The sequence below is a fragment of the Phoenix dactylifera genome, unplaced genomic scaffold, assembly GCF_009389715.1.
Source record: "Phoenix dactylifera cultivar Barhee BC4 unplaced genomic scaffold, palm_55x_up_171113_PBpolish2nd_filt_p 000184F, whole genome shotgun sequence".
In the NCBI taxonomy this organism is placed as follows: domain Eukaryota; kingdom Viridiplantae; phylum Streptophyta; class Magnoliopsida; order Arecales; family Arecaceae; genus Phoenix; species Phoenix dactylifera.
In genome coordinates, this window is record NW_024067713.1 from 752501 (window position 1) to 770787 (window position 18287).

Genomic DNA, 18287 nt, shown 5'->3' on the forward strand with positions numbered 1-18287 from the left:
CTATGGGTGGAGAGAGAGATGAGAGTCGGAGAGCAGAAGAAAAAAGAAGAGGAAAATATTTTTCTTGCTGTTTGTCTTGGATTTTAGATCCTCAGCAATCTCTCGGTATATTCCTTGGCAAATTTCTCGGTGTATTTTTTGTTAAACTCCTATTTGAGTTTTCTCTGGATTATTTTTCATACGTAAGAAATTTTATACATTGAATACTACGGTGGATCTCTTGTTTCCCTAGTGAATATAATTCGTATTTTGGATGACCATATAGAATCTTAATATACCATGCCAATTTTTTATATTATTTTTTTATTATTTTATTCATCCAAAAGTAAATAACTGTATGACTATGAATTTTAAATCAACCGAAACAATCGTTTCATGGAAAGTACTATTAAAAATCATAAATATAGTATTTATAAAATTTTATTTGCCTGGATATTCTAGATCATAACTCCAGCTCTTTGTTTTGAGGAGCACTAATTGTTTTCACTAAGATAATGAACAGAGTACAACGAGAAATATAGCAGAAACATCATAAATCCGATAATACGTAAACCATCCAACATGGATTGCACAATTCAAATTTTAAAATTGAAACCGATAATATAGAAAAGTTTAGATTTTAAAAATTAAATTCAAATATCATGGAACTCGCCGGAATTGCCTCAAAAAAAGAAAAAGCACCACGGAGAGAGAGAGAGAGAGAGAGAGAGAGAGAGCACGTCCGGGATGTCAGATGCCGTATGTTTGGGGAGAGAGTGGGTTTTGTAAGGAAGGAAAGAGAGGCACTCCTGTAATTCTCCCCGCTTTCTCTTGAATTTTTGAAAATTCAGACCTGTTTTCGTTAGATCACCCGAAATCATGTCTAAATAACAAAGCTGGTGAATTTTGTTGAGGAAGGCATGCAATATTTTCTATATGATCCGTCCACCACCTTGGAATACAGATGTCCAAATTAAATTATAATGACACCTCCTTTTACAACATATATTACAGTAGATCATTTTCTCCCCAAAAGGGAAAAAAGAAGAATAAAAGGGCTTCATAGGAGAGAATACACTTATCATGATCAAAATCATTGACCAATTGATCAGATTATGCCGTGCGAGAAGACAGTCCACAAATAAGAACCTTGCAGCAATTAAAAATCTGATACTTTGAGAACAATGATAAGAAACACCGACTATTTATCACAGCATGTACAACTGCATCTGACCAGCCTGTGTAAAAAAAAAGTAGCCAGCAAACAGTGTAGGCAGTGTTGCATCTTCACCAAAACAAAGGTAACTATAGTCACCTCTCTTGATCCCTCTGATCTACCTTTGCTTGACCAGGGACTGCTGGAATCTGTTTTTTCCTATCTTTTGTAGAGGAAGAACCCTTCTTATCCAATTCATTTCCTTCTGACCCTTCTTCGATTGGAAGCATGCGCTTGGACCCCTCAAGAGCCACACCAAGGACAATGTTATCTTCAAAGGTAGGCCTGGCTACTGGGGATGTTGTAGTAGGCACCCTTTCACCTTCATTTTTAGCATGGATTGGACCAGTACCATCCACCTGTTCACCAAAAGCCTCTGATGATGGCGGCTTCTCACCACCAGCTTTGGAGGTAGATCCTACTGAGTCCAAGCTTTCAAGCATTGGTGGAGAACTCGATGTTGGTGCTGTTGCAGGGTTAGCCTTATTACTTTTCGAATGAGGGTCTCCTGTGTTTGCCTTCTTCAGCTGCTGCTTGTCAGAATTGCTCAAGATTGTGCCATCAGATGATGAAGTGACCTTGGACTCTGATGCAGCTGTGGATTTTGAGTTGTGCTCTTCACTAGCCCGTGCTGTTGTACGAGGTTTAGCTTTGTCATCTCCATTGATTCTTGGCGAAGACTCAATAAGAAGAAATGGACGGTTGGTGGCAGTAGCAGAACGAGTAAAGATGGTCTCGGAATAGGGAATGTTCTCCACATCTGCATCACCATATATTTTCTGCACTGTGCGAATTGGAGTGGCAAGTCTGGCTCGGTGATGACCGATGACTCTGAGGAGATCTAGCAAAATGGCTTCCTTTTTTTTCAATTTTCCCAAAATCCATCAATTTTATTAGTATCCCATTCAAATTGTGCTTGATAAAACTTGATAAAGCAATCTAATATTGTGGATGAAGCAACACTATATTGTCCAAAGGCTAAAAGCACATTAAAATGTTGATAACTACAAGAACAGGAAGTGCTACTATATCATACTCCAACAGTTCATTAAAAGGGAAACAAACCAAATAAGAAAGACATCAGCCATAAGACAGTATGGAAAGTGAGGCGGAAGACAAATTCCACAGCCCACTGTTCTGCATTTCCTGTCTACGTTATAGATCATGGTCACTTGTCTAAGCTGGTGATAGTTTAAAAATGCTGGAACTATTGGCAAGTTAATTGATCAAACCTGACATTTATTAATAGTTGGACTTATAAAAACCCAGATGGTTAAGGTAGCATATGGTAACAAAAAGAAACAAAGCTTCCAAGGTTCTTCACCAATTTAATTAATTAAATTAGAAAGAGAGATTCAATCCACGAGAGAGATTGTTTTATATATTGGTGAACTGGCTATGCATAAACACAAGTAGTATTACATGCTACATGAGAGGACTAAAGGCTATTCTGTATTACTATATAATAGAACTAATGCATGTGATGCCTGTGATTTTTCAGATGAGTGGCTGCTATTGCATAAATTGAAATTGCTCCATAGATTGATTGATTGCTTTAAAAGTAGATAAGGATAAATGAATAGGCTCTTTAATTCCTAAAACATTTGAAAAGGTAAAGCACTGCATTAGAAAGAAAGAAAGGTAGATAGGCTTTTCAATTCTGACTCTAATCATGAAATTAAAGTGAGATTTGAGAGAGAGAGAGAGAGAGAAGCTATCCTGTTTTCTTGATTATAATTATGAAGTATGTGCAGATTAGAGTGAGTAGTGGGGGAGGTGGGGAGCTGGCAGCTTCACCAACAGACAACTCACTCGAGGATTTCACCTTACTTATAATGGAAACTCCAAGATGTATGTCGTCCATTGGATGTTAAATAGTTTCACATTATCTAGTTATCAGCTTTCAGTATACACTTGCTGCTTGGTTTTTTGGGGCTGCATTTACCTTTTCTTAATAATTCATAAGGTTTTCCACATCACCTTCTCTCTCATTTTGTGACTTTTAGGTTCTTTTTCTATATCTAATACTATACTTTGCTCCCAAGCTAGTATTTATCCTACTCATTCTACTTGAGCCTTTCCTGAACATCTTATTCTATCTTCAGCCTACGGTTTATAAAGATTTATTCTTACAAAAATATCTGGCCTATAGAAGGCTGAATACTTTTGCTTCCAGTCAAGTTCCCATGCTAATTGCCTCTCACCTGAAGCTATTCTTTTTTCTACCCTTTCACCATCTGACTAGCTGGGGAAGGCAACTAGGTGATGAGGTGTGTCATATTATAAATTCATCTTGCAAGAGATGACCAATGAGGCCATCGCAAAGGTCTAATCCAGAGCCAAAATTTTCTGCAGCTTAACACACATATACAGGATATGTGGCTCAATAATCCAAAACCTCATCATCATCATCATCTACTTCGTACTGCTATTGAATAATCAGTCAATCTGTCTTTCCCTGTCCAGATCAGTGTACCTTCTCCTTGACCTCATAATGCAGACTTCCAAAATCCAAAGGTAGATATTAACTTATTTCTTTGGTGTCTACATACAACTGAGTGGAGCCTTCATGCTTCAGCCATTTGACAATTTGGACTCAGCTGGAGCTCAGCTCCAAGTTCTGAGCCAGCACATGCAAGCACACGGTGGAATTTTACTTCAAAAATTGTCAACAGGTTAATCACTCCTGATGGATCTTAAATCTAAGTATGAGACATTTTGTTAACTTCATTGAGGCTTTTCTCCTGAGGAGTCTAATATTTCCTAAAATGATCCCTAAGCGAACCACCTTTCATACCTTAGCATTTCATTGGCTCCAACATCCAGGAGGATTAGTGCACTGCCATGCGTCAACCAACAGTTCTCATATTGCTTATGGAGTCTCTCGTGTTTTCCTTTATCCAGAAGAACATAAACAAGTTCCTACATTTTAAAAATGGCATAGAATCTACTCTTGTGATCAATCTTTTAACCAACAGAATAAGCATTTCTAATGTGCCTCCATACTTAAGTATCATACTTTATTACCTCGTCCACCTGTTTCATAATCTGTTGGGCAGCTAAAAAACATAGTAAAAGATCCATGTAGATAAACCATCATATGAAATAACACCCCCCCCCAAACAAAAAAAAAAAAAGAAAAAAAAAACCTCTGCAGCGTTCCTAGAACTGCCTGGGGAAAAGTCCCTTTTGTCAAACATGAGCCAACCTCTATGATGAAATGCTTATTATTCATGCAGGGAAAGTTGAAATAGTTATGCGTGCATGATAAAGAAAAGGGAAAAAAATGTCAGACTGATTGTTTAAATAGATTAGTTGGGACAGATTATTATCTTCTTACCTTGACACAGAGATACTCTTCAAAATGTGACGTCTTCACAAAGCATGATATGAATATCTGAAACACAATTGAAAGAATATAAAAGAAATCAACACTAAAGAATTACCATATAAGATAATTAAACCAACACCTACAGATGTAGTACATAAAGGAACCTGGAGTTTTAGGGCTACTTATTACTTACTGGAACCTAGCACATGAAATGCATATGTATCCATGGACGGTCATGATTGACTGTGATTCTATATATATATAATAAAAAAAAGTATTCAGCACATTAGGAAAGTGGGGAGGTTTGGAATATGGAGTTTAGTTTCAGGTTTCAAGAAAACATTGTAACAAGATGAGATGGTTAGATTGTTCTGTTTTCTAATCATATTGGGGCCTCAAGTAGATTTACATATAAGATATGATCAGGTCACACATAGTAATGAAAGCAGTGACATGGACACATTCTAATATTTTATAACATTAAATATTTAATTATACATTTTGAGCAATAGAACTTCCTCAGGAACAAGATCAGGAATAAGCTTAACTTGAAGCTCAAATTTATACAAAACATTCTCAAACTAACCTCTGATATGCTACTCAAACATAGTTCCACATATCTTTATAGCAACTTGTAAAAGTATATGCGCAAATGCATGTGGAAGAGAAATATAATCAAAAGTTATATGATCATTAATTCAATTATAAATATTTATCTAAGTTCTAACTATATTAGTCTACAGCTTGAGACATTCATAACAGAATGGTAGTTTTAAAAATAAAAAATTCTGATACAGAACTATTACATTGCATAAGGTCAATCTACTCAATAATATTACATTAATAATAAATTGCATAAGATTGGTAAAAGTGTATGTGCAAATGAATGTGTAGAAGGAGAAATGTATATAATTGATCATCAACCTAAATTATAAACATTCATCAAATTATATTAGTCTATTGCTTGAGACATTCATATCAGAATTATAGTTCTGAAAATGAAAAATGATAGATGTATAATTATAATATTACATAAGACTGAACTTCTCCATTATATTTATTACATATAATTATTAGTTATGTTAGACTTGTAGTTTGGAGATAGATCAAATGGTTCTGGTCTACCTTTGTCCATATGGAACCAATAACCTTTCAAAAGGTACAGCTTTTTTTAGACATATCAGCTTTCAATGGTCTTGGACTTTATGTAAAGGTCGCTTTGAGGATGTACAATCAACATTTCATGGCTCTAAATGAAATTACAATGCTTTCTAGGACAAAAAATGTCTAAAAGCTTATAGCTGTAATTTGGAGATGATTTCTTCCAATTTTTGGAAAAATATAATTTTTCACACATATATAGCATTTAATGATTTTAGACTTGTATAACAGGACTGCTCACAATTATATCTCACAGCACTCAGCAAAATTCCAATGTTTTCTGGTTCAAAAAGTGATTGGAAGCTATAGCTGTAATTTAGTGAGGATTTTCTTTTGATTTTTATAATTTTAGTAATACTAGGAGATCTTTAAGAAGTTAGATGGCTAAGGTATCTTTATTTGGATTCAAAGGCCATGATCACTTCTGGACAGATTTTAACCATATAATATATAGATATATATAAACACACTATGATGATGATGATGATTGCAATTAGGCAGGAGATCATGAAGGAACTTTTGTTGTTATTGAACATAATTGTAAAATAAGAATAATTTAACCATACTTGGCAGGTTTATATCATATAGAGTTAGATTTGTTTTGTTCGTATATTTTAACTAGATTTAGATGTAAAAGGTACTTTCATTTAACCTAAAATGTCAATGTTGCATGTAATGTTCATAGTTAGCATTGGAATGATGTGATTTACTTTCTCGCTCAAGGACTTTCGAATGAATCATTGGAATATCCTACATCATATTATGCATTGAAGTTTATATGCAATTGGAAAGGAGCTTCATATGAAATATAAGCAATGTAGACAATAAAAAAGAAATATTTGTTAGAGCTCAAGTTTGCTGTCTATAATAGCACAATGAGAATCTAAATTATCATAAAGAAATCTTATGATGTATTCTTGTTTGCACCATCGAATGCAGTCAAGATTGTCATCAAAAAATTTGAAGTAGCATTTCTTCTTTACAGGTGTTTGTTATCTAAACCTTTCTGTACTCTTCCAGTCTTCTTAATTATATATGGCCTTGATTATAAATATGACCATTATAAGAGCTGAGTGGATATATATATGGATTTGACCTTCGCAAGGATCACCTTCAGCCTCTTTTAATAACTGTAAATTATGCAAAGCAGTAATATTTTCTTCCGCAGAATGTCAGACTTAAACAGCCTCCTATACATGAAATCGGCATGTCTCAAATTCTCATATAGGGCCAGATTGCAAGACGGTCATGTGGGGCCTGCACAGGGACGTATTAGGTGGACATCCAGCTGTGGTAGTAACCATCTACACAGCCATGTAGCTAAGATCTCTTTTTCCTTTGATTCAATATATATTTACAGTTAATCATTAGAAGCAAGATCAACCAAATCACATCATGTGATTGCAGTGTGATAGCCAGCTCAAAATGTCAGTACTTGACCAACAAAGTTATGACTCACCAAAAATTTGACAGGCATTAATGTTTAGGTATGGACATTTCTATTCCCTTCTCAATTCTTAGCCTATGGTGGATGTGGAGAAGGAACAATTTTTTTAACTTCAGGGCAACAACATATCTCTTTGGTTTGCCTAGAAAATTACCCAGTCACCCTACTTCAAACTTAGGAAAGGGGGAAGGCGGGCTCAGCAGATTTTTTCAAGTTAATTGATGAGTATAAATGTTCCTTCGGAGAAAACTTTAGCCACAGACTAGGGCAACATGTCACAGGCCAATGCTAGACTGACTTGGGAAACAAAAGTTGCATCTGCCTCAAACATCAAAATTACATCAGCGTAATTTCTGATGATACAGAAGCATGTTAGCTTACATATTATCATGACATTTTTATGTTCACAGCAAATTTAAAGTTAAGGACCAAGTTTTTTTTTTGGGGTGGGGGCATACTTTACAAACTGCATCAACTCATTCGCCCAGTAGAGACCGGTACAATCCGGTACAGAAAGAAAGAATAGGCAGGAACTACCATGCAAAGAAATTTCTGTAAAGTTTTCAAAAAAATGGCCTGTGTTTCAATGGGAAAGGCAATTTTTATCTTTTTGCCCCAATGTGCCATTATCTGATAGCAAAAGTAGAAGAATGGTTGCTTAGCTTACTTAATATTTAGACAGTAGCATACTTTACAAATTATGTTTGCCTTTTCCTTCACAGAATATTTAACGACAGCAAGAAATAACAACTGTAAAAAGAGAATGTTTAAAATGTTTGGACATGAACGTCACAATAGGAGAGAATGGTTATGTTTTTAGCATTGATACATGATAAATTGAGACTCATAAAAGATGCGGGGGATGTCAATAAATCTTGAACGACAAGATGTGATAAGACTTCCTTGCAATATGGAGATGCAGAGTTGCAGACAGAGACCATGCATTCTGAGAGGTCAGAACACCTAAATAAAATTAATATTTTCATGCACATGAAGCTTGGCAAACACAATATATTACCTTTTCATCTATTGATTCTATATAGTATCCATACAAAGTTTGCTTATTTTTTTATACACAAATACAGCACATGCAAACTGGCACATACAAACCTACTTCGGTAAAGCAAAGCTTCAAAGCAAAATTAGAGTTTACTTATACAACATGGTGAAGGGATAAGAATTTGAGAGCTTTAAAAGCATGTTTACCAAAAGAGCTTGATTTTCAGGGTTGATATTTTCCAGAAACACTCTTCTATGCAATCTTTGCTGTTCTATTTGAGGATTTTTTGCCAAGACTTTCCGCATATCTGCCACTATATTCTGCTCCCAAAAGAATGTAAGGTTTCAACTTTAAGAGAAAGAGGAAGTTATGAAATGAAGCCAAAAATATAAATGAAGAAAGAAGTTTGCTCAGATACATGATCAGCAGCTCACATTAATTTTATTGACATCCAAGTGGCTGATAGCAAGATGGGTCTTAATACGCCAATGAGCCTTCTGGCTGAGATTTCTCACAACATTTACTGTGAATTTGTGGTTAGGAATATGGACTGCTTCACGATCATCACCTCTTATAATTGTTGGAGACCACCAACCTACATGCTGAATGGGTAATAGAGTTTCACTAAACTAGCTGCATAAGATTGGATACAATAATACATAAAGGAAATAAATGGCAGTTAGCGCCAATAATTATAGATATGCACTTCATCTATCCACAACAGAAAATAAAAGACAGATCATGAACTGAAATATATATATATATACATATTAGACATATAAAGAAAAAGAGTGAATTCATAACTGATGCTAGAAGCAAAAATAGTATCTTTTCATGCTTTCAAAAAGGACTCAAAAGCTAAAGCATTACCAACTGCCGTCATAATTAACAATTTTTAACCCATCTATTTGGATTGAAACAGCATACTAATTGGGAACTGCGATCTTAAAACTAACCTCAACAGTACCAGAAACCTCATAGCCCTCGATCTTAGTCTGAATCCATTCATTCACAACAAAAGGACGTGTTGCATGGACCATTACACTTGAGAGGAAGTTTGTGAATATCTACAACAAATACAATTTATCAACGTAGTCAGGAAAAAGGTGAAGACCAACACTTCAAAGGGCAGAAGACACTACAGTAATATGGAACTTTTCCTAAGTGATGAAATCAATTTACTTGTTCTTTAATAGTTTTCAGTTAGAAACTCAAATTCCAGCAGTACCTCACGGCCAGCAAGAGTCAGCAGGACGGTTCCCAAGCCTCCAGCAGTGATCCATTTCTGGGTAGAAAAACCCAGCAGCTCCATGAATAAAGAAAGTGCAGCAGCCCAAACTGCAGTGTACACAGCTTTACCAGCAAATTGGAAACCCATCTGCAACAAATGAGATAATCAAAAAAAAAAAAAAATAGTGCCATCAATATAAGACATGATTGTGCATCTAGAAAATGGGGATAATTTGGGGAAAAGGATATGGACCCTTCTTAAGATCAGCTATTAGTAGCACGTAGACCTATGCCATAAGATATTTGATAAATTTGAAATACATTATGCCTTAACATCATCCATACTTACGACATTTGGCCCTCTCATGGACTGAACTATGAAACTAGCACTCTTTTTATGGAGCAAGATTTAAATACTAGAAGACTATTCAAGGAGAAAAAAAATCTTGTTATGATAACTGCATCCAAAATCAGCCTCTGAAAAAATTTAAGAACATTTGAGACAGAAAAGCAATTGAATATTAAATAGATTGCTTGACTTTTCCCTTCTCTCCTCAATTCACCTCCCCCCCCCAAAGGCAACCACACAAACATAAAAAGAAAACAACTATTATGAGTTCAAGAGAAGAACAGAAGAAATTTGCATAGCAAAAATGTACATTTCTTGCATCATCAGAACCACTGGTCTCCATCAAGAATTTCTGTGTTTGCTGAATTAAGCTGCAAAGGAAACAACAATGATGAGTGCTAAACATAGAACACTAGTTCATTTGCTATATCAGCAACATATTGCTATAAATCAAACAAAAGAAAATGAAGATATTGACAAGGAGACATATAAGAGCAAAGGTTGATTCAAATGGTCCCCCCCCCCAAAAAAAAAAAAATTACATGTCCCATACATGTTTCTTGATGCTTGCATAAAACAAGCTAGACATGTCCCTCTTAGCCTCCTGAGATGCATGTTCATTGCTAACATGGAGCATGCCAAACCCATGAACATAAATCACCTTTAAAACTTTTAAACACTATATGCGCCTCCTCTTGACATCCCGAAAATGCACTCATTTAATAGTAAAGACAGGACCATACATATTGGCATCAAGCTCTCAAAAGCAACTAAGCTATGATTTGCATGAGAATATTACCGTTGAACTTCAGAGCAATCACCTCATATTGAGGGAACTTTTTATTTTCCTTCATGTTGTTGCAATTCTTGTTTTTTCATATTCTGCCTATTCATGCTCATCATTTTGGTATGAAATCTAGACAGGCACTTGGCCACATTTATCTTTCAACTGACTGTTTTTATCGCAAAGAAACTAAGTTAAGGTAGACATAGCAACTTCATGATGGTCAAGCAAGACACTGACTACGGGGGGGGGGGTCAAAGGAGAATGGAGCAATTTTCACCTAGAAGAATAGGCACCAAAATTCAGCATTGAGATGTTTACTTGGAAAAGGTGACCGACCAAAGATGACGAAGGTTGCCAGAGACATGCTCTGAGGTCTTTGGTGATGTGATCAACATACAACTGCAAGCGATTTGACTCAAAACTGGAGTATGAAAAAACATACTCAGGAAATGGTAAAAAAATTCTTATTATTCAACTTCTGATGATAGATAGAAAATCTTAAGAATAAGGACAGAACGTCATCAGGTTAAGGAATTTTAATCAAACTGACAAAAAATATCAGTTGGTTCTTTCCTGTGATTATCTGGTTGACAATTAACATGCAATTTTCTTCTATTCGTCATTTATATCTGTCCTTTTCTGCCGTTTCATGTCCCTCATGCTAGATTCTTCCAAGTTCTTGTACCTTCTATCTCATTCCTTTCCTCATCCTCAGTAGATAGACTCAACAATCAAGGTATGCCATACCAGTCAGTATCGGCGTATTCCAGATATATTGTACAGTACCGCTACCGAACCGATATGCAGTACGGAGGGCCGTAATAAATGTCAGTATGCTGAACAAACACTAGCGAATCAAGATGTTACAACCATGAGGTCCGGTACCGAGATGGCAAATCTTGCTCTATACACTCAGATTACATAGAAAAAGGGATAATTTGACAGCACAATAAAAGGATACATGACTATTCGAATTTAAACAGACCACATAATTAAAACAGTTATAAATATTTTCCGATTCTATAAATCACCTTCTATTTAAAATGCTTCTGTTTGACAAGCAAGCAAATACCTTAATCAAGCCCAACTTAAGTCTATAAAAGAAACTTTACATGGCAAGCTCACAAGCATGTGACATTTACTTTTGTACTTGTCACCTCTAGATATGAAACAAAAACAATGCAGTAACAGCAATATAACAAAAAGGATATTTCAAGTCTGGTGCACAAAAAGTTTCACGAATGAAACTTGAGGAACAAGTATCAGTTTGCAGTAATGATGCAAAGATTCCACAGGGTATCTGCATTTGAGTGGAAAATTGTAGTTTGGGACAAAAGCATGAAAGATTTAAAGTCTACCATCCAATAGGACAGTAAGTATCAGAAGTGGCATACATGGCAAAAGCATAACAGCAGACGATACTCGAGAGACTATTGAATATCTGCAACATCAGTGACTTTTTAATGGTGTGTCCATCATAGTAACTTCGTAAGTTAAAAGATATGGCTTGGACTGTTGCAATAAAGCAATAAGCCACTATGTGGAAATTATTCCGATGGATGCCATCGCAGCAGCCCTGTACTTGATGTATACATGATATACAGCTTGAATGTATAGGATACAGCTACATACTACCCAAATTCAACAAGAATCATTTTAAATGAAAGAAGTTTAATATAATAACAACTTACTTTGATAGACAATATGCAAAAGCCAGCACAGTAGATAATGATCTCACAAAGCTCAAAAGGCGTTGCTTTACTGCCTGGCTTGCTTCTGATGGCAGAACAACTGGATCAAGTACCCTGTTGAAACATCCAGCTGTCATTAGTGAAGAGATTCATAATAAATCATATCATGCTACCTATAAATATAGTTATATACAAAGACAAAGTTTAAAGTCATGATACCTGCATATGAGTGTTGCTCCAGCCCAAAGAAGAAGTGGTTGAAGATAGAAGGTAGAAACATGATACATCTTACTCTTTTTCCAGTTATTGTCATTCTATAGGAGAGCATTGCAAAGAAAATTCATCATATTCTTAGCTAACAAAAGTGAAAGAAGGCTATGAAATTCATGAATGTATAGACTTATGCATAAAACGCATACATGAAACAAGTGTCTGATGGAATGCATGACTGGTCCAAGACCCCAGAGAGCAAAAACAATTATTCCAACTGCTGGCACTAATTGGATAGCAAGAGGGCTTGCAAGCAGTGCATTATATGACCTATATGATAAATTCAGATCAAATTATCAACAAAAACATTCTTATACGGAATAAAGCAATCAAATAAATGCAATCATAACAAACTGTAGAATGACTGTAGACAATAGATATACCTTAATATCAGCTCAATGTGTTTTCTTATGTGCAAGTACAAGCATATGAACAAGTCACAGCTCTGAAGCATGCAGGTCACGATCTAGACATCTAGCAGTACTGGAAGTGGGAAACTTTTCTAGATCTGAGAGAATATATAAGCTATCCTTCAATATGCACTTAAGGATCTGGCTATTATTTGAATGGAGTAATCTTGTAGGAAGAGATTGGAGTTGATTTTGATATTAGCAAAGTAAGTTGATAAAAAAAAGGACACCATTTCTTGATTCAGTTCTCAAATTCATAACCCTTATGATATTTGAGAAGGCATATTCACTCACAATTAGACTCCAAATACTACATGAATAAAAAAGGAACTAAGCAAGTTAATTATAGTGGATATGGATGCTCCTCTTTAAGAGGTAGCATCATCACCTCTTTAATCAGCAAATGATTACTGTAAACTATCCTCTTAAAAGCAAAACATAAATGCATGTACTCAAACTCAACCCCGTTCAGCCTCATCTTTATCACACCCCCATTGCTCCCAAAAAATAACTGGGCAGATAAATATAGAATTTTACACCACAATAATTTCATCAACAATCTAATCCTACCAGCATGGGAGGCAGAATCAACAGTTATTCTGCCAAGTTTCAACATATAGAAGTCACACAGACTGGCTAGTTGGTGGATGTGTGATGAATGCAAGTCATGTACGAAGGGTAACAGCAAGGTGTGTAAGCCAGCTAAGTAGAAGTTAAAATAGTGCATCTACTGTATGTCCATGCAATCTTGCAGGTAGGAAACTAGAGTGTTGGTTATTTCCCCCTTATCTCCTTGTCTTCATTTTATTTTTTTAATATAATATTGCTTATTGTGTTTCTTCACAAGATCACAACCAACGTATTAGGCTTCTTTCTGTTGCATTAAGCACCACACCTCCCTTCACTGCAGGATAAATGTCCATTAACATATATAAGATGACAAATAGATAGGTTAGCAGATAATAAGTACAAAGCATCTTACATATAGATAAATATGATACAAAGCACAAATTATTATTAAATATAAGTTACATGCCCAATCATCTATATCACGTGGGTATGTAATCAAAGGAGGAAAAAAGGTACCTCGTCAAAGCCAAGGTGGTACTTTTTAGAAGAGGGATACCATTTGCAGAGCTTGGTATAGCAAAAGATCGGCACATGAAAACATTGTATCTAAAAGGGATAGAGAGCATCGGCTTGTATATCCTGTTTGAAACATGGAGACTCCAAACATCTTGTTGCTGAAAAAATAATATTTATATTTCCTTTAAGCTGCATATGTATAAGGAAAGAATAAAATAGCAATTTACTACAGTGATTTAATTGATGGAGCAGGAAGACAGGTAACAATTTATAAAACATTTTCTCTTTACAAGTTATGGTTACTTAGAATGAAGTACCCAATGTGTGTTACAAGAAACCAAGAATTTAAATAATTCTGAACCAAAAGAAGGGGAAAAGAAAAAGAAAAAGCTGACAACTTCAAGGTTTCAAAGGTAAAACAAGAACATGGAGAAGCCATAACAAAAGGGAATAATTAAGTAGCAACTTGGAACACATAGAAGAGAATCCTTTCCTTGCAGAATTTCATTTTTTAAAGAAAAGAAGTACAATGTTAGAAGGTATGAAATTTTTTGAAAGATACAAAACTATTTGCATAAAAAAAAGATGAAAAAAGAAGCTGTTATATACTTCTGCATTCAAATTGTGATATACTCAACTTCAGAGCAAAAGCTTAATCAATCAATCAGAACGTAATATAATCATTTTTAACTTTTACTATAAAAAAAAAATAGAAGACCCATATTCAACTACAAGAAGCATCCTCAAATAAAGCATTGAGAACTGTAACCCCCCCCCCCCCCAAAAAAAAAAAGGTATTGCAGACAACAAAAGGATCAAATCATGCTTATAAAGAGAAGATATGAGATAATGAGAAAATATAAAAGGAAATAGAACCATACTGAAGCACATGAAGAAAAGGAAACACTCGGTAAATGGCGCCAACCCTTCATTTCTGAACACTGAAAAATCATAACCAAAGTCAAACAACTACTGAAATACAAAATGCTGCATTTAAGCTAGTATACTGATGCAACTATAATATACCTTAAATTGGTTTGCCTGTCCAAATCTTTTGATGACACCAAATTCATGGAACAACTGCAGAGAAGCTCCAACGGCCATGGTCTAGAGAATATAGAAATGGAATAGCCAATATGTTGCCAGCTAGAAGTTGTCCTCTTGCCAAAATTTTTCAGATAATAATGGTAAGTTTCTATTAGTGCGAATTAAGAGTCCAAAGTGCATGCACAATGGGCACCACAAGAGCCTGGAATCTGTTAATAAAAGGTACATAACTCGTGTGTTAGTGGCATCAATCAAACATCATTCTACCCCAGCACCACAATTATTCCCTGCATACCCAGACTGAATACAAGAAGGGATTAAATTTTGTTTCCTCGAGTAACCCATGTAAAATTCTAATGAAACTAGCAGATTCTGGAAAAGTTATGTATTCTCAAAGAACTTTTTGAAACGTTACTATTTTTTGCATAGCTTTTGTTCTAATCGAAACCATTTTAAATATAAAGCTTATACAATAGCTTCTAACGGCTCAGTATTTGACAAAAAGAAAAACAAAAACACAAAAAAGTGACAAAGTAACTTCTTTTACTCAAGTTCTGTCCGATTATTAGAAAAGAAAAATACATTGTTTTCGTCCCGATTATTACCTATGCCGTTTTGGTTATTTTTTTTTCCTCCTCAACACTCAGGTATAATAGCATAAACGACCCAAAGTTTGTGGTGGGCGACAAAGCATAGCTTTTTACCATCAATCTATCCTTCAATTTCTCAAAAATCAAAACCCAGAAGAAGAAACCCTAGACGAAAATCCGTCAAACACTATTCAATTAAACCCGTTACATACAACCAAAAATATACACATCAGATAATTACCAATTTAAAACACTCCACATCACAGATCATCCCAGAAAAATCGAAAGGAAAAATTGAATGGAAATTAAAATTACCAGTTCTGGAAGCCAGGCACACATTAATCCCCACGATGATTTGTAAATAGTCGCAAAATTTAGCGAGAAGATTACTGAGTAATTTGTAAAATTCGTGGAACAGGGGAAGGTGGAGTTGGGGTGCGAGAGGAAGCGAGCGAGGCGAATCGGAGGGGGGAACCGCAGCCAAAAGGGGCCAAAAGGGGCGGCGATGTCGATAACGTTCGCCGCGTAGGTGCCGGCAATTCCCCACGTGGCCACGTCTCCTTTTTTTTTTTTTTTTCGTTTTTCTTAGGGTACGTGGTAGCTTCGGGTTTGAGAAAGGGCCGTTTCCAAGTATAAACAAACTAGAATGGGGCACGTTACAATCAATATGTTATTTTTTATTTTAAAATAAAGTTTATATAAATAAATAATATATAAATACTAAAAAATAACTAGAATTTTTTATCTTTTGTTTTTATTTTCTAATAAAACTATATATTAATTAAATATATTTTATGTAAATAAATAATATATGATTACTAAAAAAATAAATTTTTGTTTTTTTTATTTTATTTATATGAATAAACCAAAAAAATTGTCAGGAGGAGGATTTGAATATTTGAATTAGATGCTAAAATATAAAATATGAGAGGGCATGAAACGAACAAGATGGGAAAAAGCATGATAAAGAAATATGGATGATGAAACACCTATCATGAATGGATACATTATGGAAGTTTGCATTGTAGATAGATTTATCAATAGATAAATATGAAGTTTGTAAAATCAGTTAAATGTAAGGCTGCATTTGGCATCATCATTTTTTTAAAAAAATAAGACAGAAAATATGTTTATTTTTTTTTTATTTTTGACAACAAAAACTTGTTTAGTAGTCAATATATTCCCTTTTTTTTACAACAAAACATAGGAAAACATGTTTGGTAAGCCAAAAATAGAAAATCCTTTTATAATTTTTTTTTGTTTAAAAAGATCTTGAAAATAAAATTTCGAAGATAGAGAAAAATAAAGAATATCACTATTGTATAAATAAATAGTTTGAAAGTAAGCATTACACAATCTCCAAGATTTTTTTTTGAAAAAAAATAGATTACTTTTTTTTCACCACATACACTATTCTATTTTAATATGACGCCACTAATAAAATGAAATATTTTTTGAAAAGAAAGTCATTTTCACTAGGCATGTAGCTACCGGCATTTATATAGGAAAAAGGAGATAATGTGGTAGGAGGATGCAACGAATTGGAGGATGAGATGAACATAGGTGGGGTAAAAGAGATGGAAAGGAGGGGAGAGGAACAACCTTCTTGATGAAGCGGGTAGGAGTGGAGGTGATAAGATAGTAGTGGGGGCTCGAGAGAAGTAAATCATGGAAGTTAAGATTCGATTTGATTTTATGGCTCAAAAGGTAACTTTTAAAAGTAATAAAAGTAAAAAAAATCAGTTCCATATTTTTCATAAATTATAAATGTTACTTTTAAAAGTAAAACAATGAAAATAAGGGAAGCAAGGAAGGCCTAAATATAAATAGAAATATTTAAGCAATGGGTAGTATTTTCAAGATTTCATATGCAAAATTGTAATTCACATAATTATCCCTATATGCAATTCTTTTTACATATTTACCCATGTTAGACGAGGATGAGATTGTTAAAATATCATAAAATTATATTAGATCTATAAAATTACATTTTTAACCTTACAAAAATGGGTCTAAAAAATTAAACAAGATCACTAATGATAAGCTAAATTGAACTTCTAAGCATCAACTAAAACACAAACAATTTAACCACCAAGAAAATTTGCATTTATAATTGAAAGTAATAAATCATTCTAGTTATATGGATTTAATTGACTAATATCTATTAGCTTATAATATTTCAATAGTTTCCTCCTTGATATAAGAATTAACAAAACACATTTTGTTCCTTTTGATATTTGCAAAATTTTTATTATTTAAAATATCTAAAATATAAAATAAGCTTTGTTAGTTCTACATATGTATGTTCTTATATTATATATTAGCTTTTTATGATTTTTAAAAATTAGATGATTTATGATCATTTTACATTTATTCTACTATTAAAAGAAGTAGCGTAGAATGTAGATCCATGTGATTCAAAAATCAATAATTAAACAAAACTTTATCAACAGCTATGCATATTATTTTCTCTTTGACATAAAACAAGATATAAATATATTTTATTTCATTTTCTTGGATCTTGAAAGTTTATCGCTTAAAATATAATTAAAGATAATAACTTTGTTTTAAGAGAATGTTTCATAGATTTTTAGTTTAAATACCAATCTTTAAATAACAAGGTTCTATATTTCGTTCTATTTTAATAATAAAATTAGAATAAAATAATCATGAATTATCTAATTATTTAAAAA

The 18287-nt window shown here is 34.1% G+C and overlaps 1 protein-coding gene across 3 annotated transcripts; it reads right to left on the bottom strand.

Moving 5' to 3' along the window:
* Positions 1–883: 883 nt before the first annotated feature.
* LOC103705310 (mechanosensitive ion channel protein 2, chloroplastic) lies at positions 884–16146 on the bottom strand. 3 transcript variants are annotated; one of them, XM_008788973.4, is made up of 14 exons: positions 15910–16146; positions 14984–15213; positions 14839–14898; positions 13958–14115; positions 12611–12731; positions 12411–12505; positions 12192–12305; positions 10024–10084; positions 9363–9512; positions 9091–9201; positions 8569–8736; positions 8341–8454; positions 4536–4592; positions 884–2052 (listed from the first exon to the last, which is right to left on the bottom strand). In XM_008788973.4, the coding sequence occupies exons 2-14, from the start codon at positions 15059–15061 to the stop codon at positions 1291–1293; spliced, it is 2049 nt and encodes a 682-aa protein (XP_008787195.2). In that variant the 5' UTR covers positions 15062–15213; positions 15910–16146; the 3' UTR covers positions 884–1290. The 3 variants fall into 3 exon arrangements, with proteins under 3 accessions (XP_008787195.2, XP_026659764.2, XP_008787196.2); XM_026803963.2 differs by lacking the exon at positions 14839–14898; XM_008788974.4 differs by lacking the exon at positions 15910–16146 and having other exon boundaries at positions 14839–14891.
* Between the last annotated feature and the right edge of the window lie 2141 nt (positions 16147–18287).

Coding starts and splice junctions, on each gene's coding strand:
- LOC103705310 (XM_008788973.4), bottom strand. CDS start 15,061: ATGGCCGTTGGAGCTTCTCTGCAGTTGTTCCATGAATTTGGTGTCATC. Junction 12,732..13,957: donor ACCACCTTGGCTTTGACGAG/GTACCTTTTTTC, acceptor TTTATCATATAG/GTCATATAATGCACTGCTTG. Junction 9,202..9,362: donor TGACTCTTGCTGGCCGTGAG/GTACTGCTGGAA, acceptor TATTTGTTGTAG/ATATTCACAAACTTCCTCTC.